This window comes from Glandiceps talaboti, chromosome 5 (assembly GCF_964340395.1).
Source record: "Glandiceps talaboti chromosome 5, keGlaTala1.1, whole genome shotgun sequence".
Lineage (NCBI taxonomy): Eukaryota > Metazoa > Hemichordata > Enteropneusta > Spengelidae > Glandiceps > Glandiceps talaboti.
The window spans coordinates 6,501,527-6,518,890 of NC_135553.1; the positions used below are offsets into that span (position 1 = coordinate 6,501,527).

General features: G+C 34.0%; 1 protein-coding gene across 2 annotated transcripts; it reads right to left on the reverse strand.

Moving 5' to 3' along the window:
- Positions 1-948: 948 nt before the first annotated feature.
- Positions 949-16,202, reverse strand: LOC144434869 (sodium-coupled monocarboxylate transporter 1-like). 2 transcript variants are annotated; one of them, XM_078123383.1, is made up of 16 exons: positions 15,977-16,202; positions 13,670-13,835; positions 13,180-13,399; positions 12,571-12,688; positions 11,632-11,699; positions 10,646-10,800; positions 9,959-10,099; positions 9,389-9,474; positions 8,028-8,069; positions 6,253-6,323; positions 5,589-5,677; positions 5,276-5,421; positions 4,443-4,596; positions 3,771-3,891; positions 2,676-2,815; positions 949-2,546 (listed from the first exon to the last, which is right to left on the reverse strand). In XM_078123383.1, the coding sequence occupies exons 1-16, from the start codon at positions 16,071-16,073 to the stop codon at positions 2,387-2,389; spliced, it is 1,974 nt and encodes a 657-aa protein (XP_077979509.1). In that variant the 5' UTR covers positions 16,074-16,202; the 3' UTR covers positions 949-2,386. The 2 variants fall into 2 exon arrangements, with proteins under 2 accessions (XP_077979509.1, XP_077979510.1); XM_078123384.1 differs by lacking the exon at positions 8,028-8,069 and having other exon boundaries at positions 15,977-16,199.
- Between the last annotated feature and the right edge of the window lie 1,162 nt (positions 16,203-17,364).

The window sequence follows — 17,364 nt, forward strand, 5'->3', positions numbered from 1 at the left end:
TCATTATTGTCCAATTAGAAATCACTCATTATTTTGGTAACCTTTTCTCTCTACTAAAGTCCACCAGTGAAATTGCTGTCTACTGGTCTCATGACAACAGGGATTTCTTTGACATTGTATGTGTATGTATAACATGGAAGGGAATAGAAGACAGGGAAGGGAAGGGAAGGGAAGGGAAGGAAAGGAAAGGAAGGAAGAGAAGTACGTACATGATGTAGACCTTGCAGAGCACTGTACTCGACATCAGAGGTATGGTATATGACTGGTAGTGTGGTACGACTGACATACAAAGTTGAGGTCAGTACCAGTGAATGTTATAGAATATCATAGGGTTGGATAATGGAACAAATCAGTAGTATACAAGTATGTATAGCGAATACAGACATATTTTATTCAGGTGATTTAGTAATATATCAAACCATCACTATGTGATTGGATAATACATATTTTTAGTAAAAATACTAAAATTGTTATTTTTAATATGTAACCATTGTTAATCAATATTGCACCAGGAGACATGTCCTGATATCATCTGTTTTCACAGATTCAACTGGTCAAGGTAGTTTCTTTGAAGAAAAGTTCAATTTATTTGAAAAGAAGAGCTGCCCATAACATAAGATTAGTATTATAAACAAACTATTTAATGAAACTATGTTTGCAAAGAAAATTTCTAAAACACATGAGTACATTCAGCCATGGATAGTATGGATTCCATGCTATGTGGGATGATTTTGATAACAACAAATTTCCAACTAGACATCTTAAGTAACATTCCCATAAAAAAAACAAAGCAATTTGACCACTCTGTACTTATGTATGTATGTCTGTCTGTCTGTCTGTCTCTCTGTCCATCCCCTCTAGCTCACACACATTCATATACATATAGCCACACACACACACAGACAGACAGACAGGCAGACACACACACACACACACACACACACACAGACAGACAGACACAGACAGACACACACACACACACATTCACCATGCCCCACCTACACTGTATGTTTAGTTATACTCAAAGGGACAAAACATAAATAATTTTTTTTAAAAGATCCTTAAAAATAACTCAAATTGCACATTTAGATGTGTCAGTTAAATATCTACACACACAAAATATGTTCATTAATTAAATACAACTAAATACAATATTACTCTATGTTTCATGTTTACTAGAACAGTTGAAATGTTACTCATAGATCACATTGTTGTATTACTCTATGTTTTATGATATCAGCCCATTGCAGTACATCCGTGATCATGTTGATATGTCACGAAAAACAAGCATCATTCTCAATAATTGTGTGAGTAGCAATAACAGAGTAGCAATACTTTATGTTTCACATGAACCCACGGTCCACAAAACATTGATTATTGCATAACATAACTTATCAAAAGTTTACTACATTTTGATTGACTAACTTAGTTGAATTTCATCACACAAAGTTTTACCCACCACATAAACATTCAACAAAAATCTAAATATAATGATAAGTAAACCATTTTGATTTCTATCTGCTGGATTACTTTTGAGTTCTCCTTGATGGAAAACACATTCTTCAACCTGTTTTCATAAATACAATCAAAATAAAAATAAGTATATTTCAGGTTCACGTTTTTTTTGAATATTATTTGGTCAGCCTTGAATATCACTGCTCCATATTGAGTACACATGACAATATGGCTATGAAGGTTACACTATACTTACAAATGTACTTGATATGGATGCTATAACGATAGTGGTACATACAGAAAACACTTTACTTTGCTGTTATGGGTTGTATATGCCTATTAAATGAAGTATTTCTCATTTTAAAAAATAACACACTTATGTAAAATATATATTTCTAAAGTTGTTAAGAGAGAGGTTTCTTCAAAGGCATGCTAGAGTATTGATGTAAGATATATACAAAGTAGAAATGGGGCATTTCATCTGAAATTCAAAGTTCTAAAATCTCTTAAAACTTTGGTATATGAAAGCTTGTTCCTTATCATTTTGAAAGGCGTTCCAGCCATTTTGTATTCAAAGACATTGACAATTTTGTTTTTGTTTTTTAATTTGACGGCCATTTTGGATTCAGAGTGGGTTACTGGGTAACTTAAAGATGAGTTTGACATTCATTTCAAGTATTTATACAATAACTGATAGAACCCTGCTTTTCCCGGCTCCCTCATGATTTTAACTGAGTATATGTTTGTGTTTTCTTGAATAAGGTTACAGCAAAAGTTTAAAGACCCTTACTGAGGCACAAACTACAAGAACTTGACAATGTTTTTTTTGGAGAATCCTACATCACAAAGAGTAATATTCTCATTTATTCTATATACCCTGTATTGGTGAGATTTCTCTCATTTTGAATCAACTACAGATTATCATCACATGTTATTTTCCTCCATTTTCATCTAGATTATCACCATCTTCTTGTATGAGTAGTTGTCTGTCATCTTCACTGGTTTCTAGAAGACTCTGGACGACTGGATCACCAAGTTGTAGATTAATAGTTTCTCTGTATGTTGTTGTAGGTGGCTGCCAACCTCTGGGTCTGAAATACATCATAGATCAGAAGTGTGTTTAAAAATCATGCATTCATCTCCAACAAACAAATAATCAAAATGAGAGAAAATGTTTGTATTTGTTCACAAGAATAAACACTCATTAGAAATTTGATTACCTGAGAAATGTTGCCAGCAATGCAGGATCTACTGTTTTTAACCTTTCTTCTGGTAAGCTGCATCGTATGATTTCACTTGCAATGAGACCGAATGACAACGTTGTCAGAAATGATACACAACTATACCACATGAAAGACAACTGAAGAAAAAGACAAAAACCAAATATTGAGTTGATCTGTTCTGAGATGTACTTTGAAGAAGGAGTAAGTACTTATATGTGTCATAAACAGTTGTCTGACAAAACTATAGAGAAACTTGGTCCAGAACAAAATAATAATCATATGTAATCTTCATGGTTCCACTGATAAGATACCATAAATGTGAGAACCTGGGATTGAAACCCTGGCCTTTAAACTCAATCATTATTGAAGAGGTGTGGTCCCTGCTATTATTTAGCCACTAGAGGGCGCTTGTCAATATAATTATCAAATACTGTATCTTCTGTACAGGAAAATAACTGTTTCTTCGATGTGACTCAAGCCAAACAGATTATGGTAAACATATAAAAAATTGCAAAAGCAGTCACTGAATGAAGTTTTGATGCAAAGCTTGAAATTTTCCTTTTTTAAGATTTTGTGGAAACATTAAACATTCATAAGTCAACCAATCAACAGTGGTATCTCCGTATGTTATATCTTACCTCCACCTAGTTTAAAGAATATTTATTCAAAACGTCAAAGATTTTGTCAAATTTTCTGTGACTGCACTCTACAGCTGAAGCACTAAGGGAGCGTACTTCTAACTATGAGTGGTCCAAGATATACTACAGGTACTCAATCCCATTCCCATTTCTGTAGTGAAAACCAACAATTCTCTGAGTTGGGCCAACCATAGTACACCCTGGATTGAACAGCTGGGGTTCAATCAAGTCAGGAAAACTATAGAAGGACTGATGGTAAAGATAGATTTCCAACCAATATCAATATACCCATGGTTACAAACCCTGGTAACAGTAACCCTGGTAACAGAGAAGGGATAATCTTACAAAGATCACAGTTTCACATTCCTTCTATCAAATTTTGGTGAATAAGTATATGGCAACCCATGCACGAAAGTCTGTTTAATTTTATGCACATGCAAGAATATTAACTTACTCTGTACAAGGCAAAGGCTTGAGGTAGAACATCTCCAGTGTCCGGGTCTTTGTTTAACATTGCTCCTATTGTGATCCATAAAGCCAATAAAAATCCTGCCACTAACCCTACTAATGCACCCCTGGAAAAAAAGAACAAAGAAGCAACTTTTTAAAATCATACGAATTTATACGTTATAAAGACTGCTAGGATTCTAAATAAATTAATATATTTCCAGGTATAGATAAACAAATGATGCCGCAATATTTCTAATTTTGCAATAATTTTGATTGGAATTCAGTGTCATCTCAATAAGACATCACTGAATCTATTGTAAACAATATTTTGTTTTGACAAATGTATGGTATGTACACATGAGAGAATTAGTACTAAATGTTCCCATATTGAAAACACTATATAGTGCCTCCTCCCCCTCCCACTGTGATACTTGCCCTTCGTCTCATATTAAAAAACAACCCCACATTAAAGAACTCCAAGTAGAGCCCCTCCCCTGTAACCCCCCCCCCCGACACACACACACACAAATCAGTTCTCTTACAAAGCATCCTTGCAGTAAAAAATTCCAAGTAGAGCCCCCTCTCCCACCCAGTACTCACCCTGAATTTGCTCTCTTACAAAGCATCCCCATGGTAAAAACTCCAAGTAGAGCCCCCTCCCCCACCCAGTACTCACCCTGAATTTGCTCTCCTACAAAGTATCCCCATGGTAAAAACTCCAAGTAATGGTCCACCCACAGTACCAAATATAGAATTAACACTCTTCACCAATGACCCCAACTCGGATGCTACAAAGGCCAATGCTATGCTTACTGCTCCATAAATAAATGCTGTAAGAATGAGAAACAGGTGACATAAAGTTAACATATTTACACACACATATAAAGTGACATATAAAGCAAAAGAATGTTACCTGTATAAGTACACCCAATCTGATTAAAATCCGATGTGGATGTCGGCTAATCGTTCCAATGCTATTTTACCTTCGTTATTTTGCTTGAATTGACCTTCTTGGTACATGTTTACATTTTTTAGCCTGATCGCCTCCTCTACAATGTAAACATGTACCAAGAAGGTCAATTCAGGCAAAATAACGAAGGTAAAATAGCAATGAATGATTAGCCGACATCTACATCGGATTTTAATCAGACTGATGTACACCTTGACAGAGAACCTATATATTGCTATACAAGTGTACCATAGATCACGTGACCTTTCTGTCTTGCTTTGCTCATTTTTGTCCATCAGTTGTAAAAACCTGCCGTGTAAGTTTAGGTATGAGATGTCAGCGACAATTATTTTTTTCTCATTACGACACAAGGAAGGTAATAGCAAGGTTGTTTTCTGTACAGTGGCATGGTCATGCTATGGGAATTCAATGTAGATTCCAAAAGTGCTAGTCTAGTCAAGTTTGGGCCTGGTTTATAGCATACACAACACTGGGTGTAAATACCATCAAGCTTTACATTAAGATTCCAAATACATGATACTTTGAAGAGTTGAACTTACTAAGAACTTTTGATAATTTTGTATCCCTAGCATCACTTAATGTATTGTTCATTGCCTGGTTGCCATGGTTTCGGTATGCCCTCCATGGTTTAATGATGTCAACAAATGTCACGGTTGCCAAGGCATTTAGTCCAGAGGCTACAGTACTGCAAATACAAAGGAAAGTATAGTTAACAGACAACATCACAAAGACCAAGATATAATCATTCTGCGTTTTGCATGGCCAAAACATCACAGTGCTAGGGGTTCCAATCATAGAACATATTGCATCTTGGGTAATTAATCAACAACTCAAGACACAATTAAGACTTACCTAAGAGTTCCTGCAAATATACAAGCAACAAATAAACCCTGCATGCCTGATATGACTCCAAACTCTAAACTGACAAAATATACCAATATCTATAGAGAGAAAACAAGGAAAATGGACTCAATCAGTACCAGTAGTATAATTAACACTATAGTAGTAACATATATGGTATTTACATCAAGAAATAAAGAAATCTAGTACCAAATGTGAAATTTTATACATTTGCTTGGTACATCATTGATTTCAGAATTATTTTACTGAGTAAAATCTGTGCTACATCAGGTTTTGGCACAATAAATACCAAATGAATAATAATCTTATGTTTCTCTAAAAGATCACGTTAAAAACTAATCAGAAATGAGTTGGTTAATTCACACTGAAAAATACATTTGTGAAATTACATTTTCTTCATTTTTTTTTCTGAAATCACTATGATAATCTTTTATATGACAACTGTCAAGATCACTATGACAACTTAGCTGATCACTATGACAACTGACCTGATCACTGTGACAACTGTCAAGATCACTAGATTACTAATCCAGGTTACAATATGGTTGATTCTATCAATATGACAACTGACCTGATCAATATATTCATAATTTTGTGAGTAACATGGTTTGATTCTATCACTATGACAACTGACTTGATCACTATGACAACTGACCTGATCCCTAGATTCATAATCTGGTGTATAATGTGGTTTGATTCCATCATCACCATCACTTACTGAACCATCTACAAAAGGAAAAAAAGGAATTGTAGAATCAACACTGCAGTTTTATGGATAAAAGAGACTCAGAAAAATGTTTCAAATTACTCACGTCATGATTGACTCATAAACAATATGTAAGCAATTTGAAATACAGTTTAGATATAAACTCATCTTTGTTTGTACGGAAGAATAAAGTATGACGATTGATTGAATTACTTTCACTTATTTTATAACAGAGACAAACAGTCAGAGGAAAATTACTTTATTTAATCATAAAAATATAAAACACGGCATGGAAAATAACTCAATTTAGACAGTTGTCTAAATTTCCTATCACAGAACTAATTTTTTGCCCATTATTATTTGCTGAGATATTTGCAAAAAATATAAGATACCTAATGATAAACATTCTACTGTACTAAATTATTGTGGCATTTTATACAGCTCTATGGACTAAAAATAATTACTACTATAAATTTTTGTAACAAAATTTGATAGTGTGAAATTTGAAAGTTAACTGTAAGATTTTAGTGTACATACAGGTTGAGCTATTAACAAAATTATGCTGTGATAAAAACAATCTGCACAACAATAACCATCAGTAGCTAATTATCTAATCACTATGAGGTTTATGGTATGGGTTATGAAAAATTCAGATAATCAATAATCCAATGGGGGTGAGGGGGGGAAGGGGGGGGATATCAAATACGCTATTTTACCATTAAAGAAAAAACAGTTTTAACATTGTTGTATATACGTATCAAACTATTGATTGATTCAGCCATTCATTCAAAGCATCTACAACAGACAATACAATATTTACAACTTGACTTGACTTCACTCCATTCCAATCATACATACCGGTAGTAGTGCAAGTCTTAAAACATATGGAAATACTGAAAACAAACTCTTTCAAAAGCACAGCACATCTGTTCAATATCATGAGTGTGACTTTATGAGATAAGATTATTGCATTTAATAGCAGAGTATGTTATGGTAAATATGAGGCAGTGTGTAGTGCAGGCAAGGTGCATTTATACTAGCAATATATGTGCATTCTCATTTAAATTCACACACTTTGCAATGTTAGAACACAGCCCAACCAATCATCAGCCAAGTGTACACTATTGTTAGACAAAGTTGGGATCTTTCTGTCAAACAAAGCAATAACTATGTTAATACTAGGAGAGACGAGGGCCAGAGTTAACATCAACAACAACAACAACAACAACAACAACAACAACAACAACAACAACAACACTATTTGCAACAAGTCCTTTGCATTATGATATTAAAAGTAATGTAATATCAATAAAGTAATAGTCACATGGCATCACATGTAATAGAGTACATTATTTTTTGTTACAATGTAACAAATGCAAATATAATTTTTTGTTACATGTTAGCAAATGTAATATGATTTTGTAACATTGTTATAAAATGAATTTGTCATCAAATAACTTTGTAGTTAATGCATTATCCTTCTAACATTGTTAGAAAATGCATATTATCTTTGTTACATTGTAATCAAGTGCATTGATTTTATAAGATTGCTATACAGGGAATTGTTACATTGTAATATATGCATTATAACATTGTCACAGTGCAAATTATCTTTGTTACATTGTTATAACTTCATAAATTTTGCAACAATGTTTCTGTGAGTGTTCATACTGTGATACACATTCAACACACACTGTGTGTATCATAGTTTTAGTTCAACTTACTGACAGTGCTGTTTATGGCAGGATGAAACTTTGTCATATTATCTGCCCAGCAAAGAGAAAACATTTACTCAATTACGGTTACCAATACAAAACATGCAAAGTGTTAGCAAAGACAACTGTATGTTATATTATGTTATACATTCCTTTTTTACTATAATTCCCTTGTTGAGTAAGAATTAAGTTGGGCTAATGACAAAGTGACAAGATACTATTTTATACCATAAGCACAGAATGCTTCCCATACATGTAGTGCAATATGGTAATACAAATGCTATCATTATTAACATCACATATACTTTGATCTTACTTTTGGTCTGTACTTTATGCTATGTTTATCATCATAACATCTTAAAACTGATGAGTCAGTCGGTTGGTTAATAATAAAAATAAAGTTTGTAAGCAGTGTATGTGTACATGTTGATACTTTCATTTCATAATCATCTGAAATGACTTTGAAATGACAATTGAACTCAGAAGGAAACATTGTACATTTCTTGTATTAACATTTTCCAAATTTCAGCAATAAACATTGACATTTTTTCTAATCCTACTGTACAAGGAGTCTAATTTAGAAATTTCGCCAGACCTAAGAAAATATAGGGTTGGTCAGGTCATGAGAAGTAAGACAACCCTTACAATTTTTCATAGAAATCACATTATATGCTGGCCCACAGAGGTTTCCTTCTCCTGTTACAAACACACAAACACATAAAAAGTCTCCTAATAGTCGTTGTAATCTTTTATGGTAGGTGAGAATGAATGGGACTTGAAGCTCTGGATACATAATATTTGGACATATTATATATACATTCATATCAAATATTGGTTTCTCATTGGATTATGATATCACTGTTTAGTAAAATGTACGATTCAATAACCCCCCCCCCCCCCCCATGCATAATATTTTGTTCATGCGAAGTCTGCAATATAGCCAGCCAAATACCCCTTTAACACCAACTACCATTCTCAATATTCTGTGTAATTGAAATCAGTGAGTTTTAGCAATGAAAGCATGAGGAACCATGCACACACCATGGTGTACAGATCACACTGCAGTGAAATCAGTGATTTGAATGAATTCATCCACATACACATACACATACACATACACATACACATACACATACATACACTCGCTTTCACTGCACACATAATGCAAAAACACATGCAGGCACACTAACAAATACATATGCATATAAGCATACTCACGCACACAGACAGACATAGACAGACAGACAGACACAGACAGACACACACACACACACACACACACACACACACACACAGACACACACACACACACACACACAGAAGTAAAGGTGAAAGGATTTTGTTTGAGATAATCATTTTGAAATACTTACTGTTGTAAAATGCAAAGAGTACCAAACCAATAAAACTAACCATACTAAACATGATAAGATTTCCTGGTAAGTTATACCATACAGATCTTCAATAAATAGAGAGAGAAGGAAACAGTTTTCATCGACTTTATCTAGTCAAAACCAGAAAGAGGTAGGAGAACAAATCTGATTTTTCATTGATTGTAACAAAATATAATGCAAATGATCTCATTAATATTCACACAAAATGAAAATAATGTCACTTACTTAAGTTTGCTATCTTTTGGTCTTGGCTGTGAGAAATCTCAGCACAGCTGGCTGACTGCCCACAAACTAAGTCTGTTAAATGTACTATCAATCACTAAACTTTATGCAAATGATCTCATTAATATTCAAATGAAATGTTGTACTGGTAATGCTGTCACTTTGCTGCTTCTTTGTTGGTCTTGGCTGTGAGAAATATCTGTACAGCTGTTTGGCTAACTGCCCATAAACTGAGACTGGTTAAAAGTACCATCAATCATTAAACTTTATGCAAATTATCTCATTAATATGCACATAGAATATCACGCTCATTTTGCTGTTACTTACTTTGCTGCTTCTTTGGTGGTCTTGGCTGTGAGAAATCTCTGAACAGCTGTTTGGCTAACTGCCCACAAACTAAGACTGTTAAATGTACCACCAATCACTAAACCCCAGAATGATAACCTGGCTGTGGGATCTACTGTGAACCTGATTTAAAATCAAAATAATCTATATTCATTAAGCACAAAATGGCACATCCATGGGAAAGATTACATCTTGCAGTAGGAAACTTTTAATAAATCTTGCTTTCTAACACAAACACAGCAAGTCTAAATTTTATGCATTGTACTACAATTATGCAAATATATGCATTAATATTCAAATATACAAATGAAACTGTATGATCCACTAAGGTCACCACTTGAATAATTTCCACCAAAAAATTTTAATACTATGCACTACCTATGATTTCTGAGACCTTCATTGAAATATTTATCACTAATCTAATGAATGCTGTGGGAAAAGAACACAATCTACCAGCAGTCACAGTGTTTAGAACTGAACAGTTGACATTTGCGAAAATCCTCCAGTTTGCTTTTTTTATACAACAAATTTGATTCTCTCCCTTGTTCTGACAGTTGTAATTGTGTACACCTGCCAAGGTGTACAAAATGCATAGAATTCTCAATCCTAGCATCCTTGATTACCCAGAACATTCTCATGCAGCTACCAAAACTGATTTTTGTTGCTTACTCAAAGAAGTTAGTATGGCCATGTTCACAGTTATACTGCCAGACATAGGAAAGTCCCCCTGCACGCACAGTACCCATAACAATTACTGTTATCAGTGCACCGAATAGAACAAAGAATTGAAACACGTCTGTCCAAATCACAGCTTTGATTCCTCCCTGTAAATAAAATAGAGTAATGACAAAAAATTGATGGTAATATTGTCTATATTACTATTAGTGTACATACTGTCTTGTAGGTTGAAATTTATAGTCTTATTATCAGTGGTCATGATGAGTTTCCTGGTATTTGATTGGGGGGGGGGGCAAATATAACTTATAAGCAGATGAATTTCTGGGGTGGGGATGGCATTTCTAGGGGTGAGGATGGCATTTGAAGGGTTTTAAAAAAAATGAAGTTATGAGTTATATGTCATGTTTTAAACAGTTGACAGTCAATTTGGTTATTATTTCTCTATATACTGTAACTGGTGAATTTGGAATCACTAGATGTTAAAATAAAATTCACAAACAGAATCTGAATCTCTCAATCTCACTTTTAGTTGTCCCATTCCTGAGAAATTTGATATGTGATCCAGAATCCACAAAAATTGACAAGTCTTTGTAAATTATTAGCTATAAATAAACTGGTTTAGTTATGGTCAACAAATACTTTTCAGGTGTAAGACTCTGATGTGAGATTGGCCAAACATTTATTGCATTCTAACCAGTGAAAAGGAACTTTTTTTGAGAAACATTCACAAAATGTCATATTGCTGAATTGTAGCAACAGCAGACAACAGCAGAGCTTCCAATCTTTACATTGATCTGTAATTAAACATTTCAAAATATTCTTTCATACAAACAATATTTCTACTTATATTTCACATAAATTCAACATTTTCTGACTGCCTAAATCAGATGTCACAAAACAATCACATTGTAAAACAATGACTATTTTGGTTGTGAAAGTTCATACAATGTAGTTATGACATAGAGTGATTTTCTTACCAGTGATGTGTATACAGTACAGAGAAGTCCAGTTATAAGCACGGTTTTCCAAACTTCAAACTGAGTCACTGAAATCAAATACAGATTCACATAAGACATCCATCTGCTTCTTGTATTTCTTTATAGGGGAACACCACTCAAGGAAATAAAGGCATTTTCATGAACTTTGGGGAGCCATCACATGATTTTAAATCACCTACATTGCAAGTGATTTCAGAGAAACATCAAGTTGAAGCTGCCCCTCATTTGGATGGGCTACATTGTCTTGTGGCAGTCAGAAGAAATGTTTATGCAATGATTTACAAAGGTTATAATTCATGAACATTTTTGATTGTTTATGCAATGGTTGAACAATGAATATTCATGATCCCTAAGAACCTATAATGTTTAGTGAAAACATCATGAATATTCATTGTTCAACCATTTTGCTTCCATTTGGACAACTGTTTACTTATAGTGACCTTTGAACCTTGAAATATTTTTAGATGTCAACAGGAGTTGTACAAAATCATGCAGTTCAGACAGTAAATAATTGTATCATACTTGATCCATATTGACAGACATGCCGAGAATGATACAATCACAGACTGGAACATGGAACTCTACAAAGGACAGGGAACAACCCAGGGGATGGGTGGTGTGGGGTGCAGTTTGGGGTTGCAACCATGTAGATTAATGGATTTACTAGGGACATCTTGTCAAATTCACCTTATTTCAATATTATAATATTTCAACATTTCACCTTATTCAATTTTTTAATCAAAATACAACTGATCTTTTGATACGATGATAATTAATCATGTCACTTGTCAGAAATCTTTGTAACTTTGTGTATCCCTGGTTACAATTGCAGGCAAGATAATTAGTTCAACATGGTTGAATGACCAAAGCTGTTTAGTACATGGTTTATTCAATTCCATGTAGTCACATTAAACTTACCGACTTCTAGTGCTAGTGCTGGTGCATACAACACTATGGCCATATAAAAAGCTGTCTGGATGAGGAACAACGTTGATCCACAAAAACGAACACACATGTTGAACCTTCTATGCAGATACTGTCAACAAATAAAAGTGAAGAATGTATACACATGTAGTTCTCTTAGTTCAAAATGTCTTGGTTTGCTTGCAAATGTCACTTGAAAATTTTGATTCAGATTCTTACAGTTGAATGCCACTCCAGGAAATATAGACATTTTCATAAACTATGGGTTCTGGAGAGTCATTTCTATACCCTTTAGTGTAAAACATCTCTCATGAATATTCATTATGTAACTTGAATATGTTATTTCTGCTGATTCTTGGGTTCTCAGTCCAATATCTTGATGATTATTGTCAAGGTGTGTACCCTTATCGATGATGATGCCTGTCAGTCGATTGTTGAAATATACTGGAAATCTCTGATGTTTTACTGCACTAAGTCTGTTGGTTGATGACATCCTCTTTTGTTGAACATTTTATGCAATGAATAAAATTATTCAAATATATATTTCACAATTTTAGCAAACTTATAAATGTGAATCTATAATGTTGACCACTCAACTCTTACCTCGTATGCACTGGTGAGTCCTAAACCATGAAATACAGGTATAAAGACCCACGCAGTGATAGGCATGACAAATAGAAAACTAAAAACCATGGTCCAGTATTGTGCTCCATGTGTAAACACCTCAGCTGGTATACCAAGAATACTTATGGCCGACAGGAAAGATGCCAAGATGGAGATTGCTACTGGTATACTACGCATACTTCTGTCTGCCATCAAAAATCTATTGGTATAGATAAAACTAGTATTACAATCTGGTGACTTATTTGATTGTGTTTGTGGTTCATTTTCAAACATTTATTACAATGCTTATACACATATTTGATACATTATACTTTATAACAAATATCATATATAATGCACACACTTTTTTTTCACATTTCTTCTTTTTTTAACTGGCCAATGACCCACCATTTCTGAGGTGTTACGGTGAGAAAAATACAAATAAATAGCAATTGCCCTTGGTGATAGGCAAGTCATTGTGTTTACTTACTTTGCTGTAGTTTTCTGTCCTCCACCAGAGAATGCATGGTAAAAACCAGTACAAGCTGATATAATCAACATACTACTAAATACTATATAATCTAGAACACCAAATGGATGGACTGGTTCACTTCCCTGGGCCATGTCGACTTCTGATCGTTTTTCTCTTGTTTCTTCTTTTGTAAAAAATTGAGACATTAACAAATGAAGATTGATAAGTCTAAAAGTGTACAATTGCTATTAAATACTCTTTCTGTTGATAGCCGGGGCAAAAGTATTATCACCCTAAATTGAACTCTGAATGACTTGTCATCAATGTGATAATTGTAATGTCAGCAAATCTGTCAATACCTTGGACTCAACCTTGACCAAACTTTATCAAGGTTCCAAACTGATCAAAATATTGTCAAGACTGTTAAGAAACCAATTCCAGGCTTAACTTCTTCCATCGACAAGCAAAGTTTTTCAACCAAAATCTAAAAAAAAAAAATCTTTTGCTCTGTTCTAATTCAATGCCACTGTGACTACATACATCCTGGTACTTTGTCTCAAAACAGTCAACACCAAATTGAACAAAACAAAATTATTTTATTCATCCTATGTATGGAGCCCAGATCACTTTCAGGTACTTATACTTATCAGTTCAATCTGACAGCAAAAATAAAATTACACCATTCTCTCTGTCTCTGTCTGACTGTCTGTCTGTCTGTCTGTCTGTCTGTCTGTCTGTCTGTCACTCTCTCACACACACATACACACACACACACAAACACACACACACACACACAAACACACACACACACACACACACACACACACACACACACACACACACACACACACACACACACACACACACACAAATGGACAATCAGACAGACAGACTGGCCAACTAGTGCTATATCAAGGATGCATTACTTCAGGTTCGATCAATGGCTATACCTTAGGCTATAGTATAAGTGCCACCATAGTCAAAGTGAATCTTCCAATAGTTCAGTTGTCTCAATACCATGGAGTTAATGTAACACACCTACTACATTTTCTGTGGTGTTATTTGTCAATACATGGTCACATGGTATGTAGAGTTTTTATACTGTAGACTGCAAATAATGTTAACTGTCAACAGTTCATAGTACTGTTGCCTCTATCAGGGTATATTATCCTGATCAGGATACATTTTTATCCCCTTGGGAATAGTTATACCCATTTGGGATAGTTATCCTGATTGAGATCGAGATAAATGACCTCTGCAGAGGAACACTGGCACATATAACTACGACCATAACACACATAGAGACAGGTATGAATGCTTTCACTCGGTGAAAGACCGACAAAAAAATCCAGTGGTTGGACATAGGTTGTCCAGGGCAATTTTTCAGTACATATTTTTGAATTTTATCTGAAATAATTTTATCTATTTATCCCAAATGGGATAAATCAAGGCACCCCTCAAAAATTCAATTCAAAAATTGTTTCTCGCCATCACAATAATTACCGATAATTACAGAAAGTACACTGTATGTTTTTATCTTCAGATCATGCGATATTCCAGACTGTGATATGTTGGTTATGATTGGTTGATTTTACATAATTATATAAAACAACAAAATGTATATGGGGTGGGTTGATTAATTAATATTAACATTTTCATTTGTTTATAGTGGAGAGATCTCGAGAGATATGTTACTTGATATTAAAGTTATTCTAAACTAGTAATATCTGTGTTCACCATACTAAGTTTTCAAATATTTATTCAAATTTTGCTGATTATAATCTTTCATCTACTGCAATACATCGCAATCTGTGATTTTGTAGCTGCAATAATTGTAGCGTCTTGTTGCGGTTTTGTGGGTTTTTTCGTCTGTTTGGGTGACTTTTTAAGTTTTTGTGTTTAACCCGCACCTAACGGTGATTTTGATGTTGAGACAGTGAAGTAAAATCACAAATCATGATGTATCCTGGCTACTACATTATTGCCATGCCGATGATGTACACTTGAATCAATCTGTGTGATCTAGAGGTAGACTAGAGAAGGACTCTGTGTGGATATACAATATGTAACATGTTTCTAGAACACTGCAATATATGAAATGAACCCTGATTTGACAAAAATAATTTTCTTTTTTTCTCATCAGTTCCACAGGGTATTTCATTTTTATTATTTCTTAGAACACTGTAACGATGTGGCTGTGGATAAACTAGTAGAGTGTTGCAAGCAGGTGAGAAGGCAAAAATCTGCAGCTATTGACTGTCAGTGGAGATAAAGCAGATATGACTCATGAGCAATCTATAATCTTAGGTAAATAAACAAACAAACCTTGTCCCTGGTTTAACTTGACTGTGATGTAACCGATTCCTAGAACTACGCAAACGCCGCTGACGATCTGCCAACTTGCAAAAGTTGACTTTGCCATCTTCTGCTTCCTTTAGAACATTCTGTAACGATATCGATGTAGCCAATTTGAACCGAACAGACCTAGCTATTTCAAGACCGCGATCGCCACGACAGCAAATACATACCAGTGAACTGCCACTTCCGTAAAGACGTCAACAATGCAAACATTGACTTTTGACGTTGGTGGCGGACTAACATGTGGCATGGTTAGAAATCAATATCGATGACAATGTACAATAATGAATGTATATACATGTATATGCATTCCACTATGAATTACTGAACAAATACATTGGAATGCATTCTAGAGCCATTTTTATTACGGATTCAAGAATTTTTTCTCTCAACAGAATTGACAATATTCAATTTCAACCATCATATTTGGCAGCCATTGTTACATTTGTATCCATAAAGCTTAAAGGTGATATGATTTAGTTTTTTTATTCCAGAAAACGTATACACAATAATATTCATATATTCACATTTCTATCTCTTTATGTTTTTCTCCAATATTTTTGGGGACCAGGGTAAGTAAAATCTTTTTTTTTGTTTTCCATATGTCATGATGTCAATTAGTCCCGGGTCAAGTCAATGTCATGTCATGTCAAATCATTCTCATCAAATCAAATCACACATCATATACCACACACTAAACTCTTTTCCATCTTGCAGAGTTTTTCCACTGATTCAGGGATAGAATTCTCAGGAAAAGATAATTTTCTGAGATAATTTACACAAACTCCTACATAATTATTATGTTTACATGTATCTTTTGTTTGTCTATATCATATACATGAAAATATGTCATGAATCTAAGCCCCCTCATAACAACCCCAAACCCTGAACCTAAAAACATTCCAAACCTCAACCCTCATCACTTTTTGTTTTCATTTTAGAATTTGCGAAAACAAAACCTAGATTACATAACAGTGTGAATAATGAAATGTATACAGGAAAAATCAAAATACATACATGTTGTATGTTATATAAAAATAATATTTTGTGGTCAATATTTGAACAAAATATTCTTACAAGGGAATTTAAACTTTGTTTTGTCAGTAAAACTACTGAAAGAATCCCACCCATCAATACAAAAAAAAAATATTTAAAAAAAAGAATTAAATTATATATTTTTTGTAATAATAAAATCAACACTTGTGTCAGTAAGTCAGTTAGCAGTGAGTATGATAATACAGGTATTGTCATAACAACGCATGAAATTATTCAGTCTTAGACAAATAACTTCCAAGTATATAATGAATGAACACAATGTGAAAGTCACTTTTGGCTGTACTTTACTCCAAAAGTCT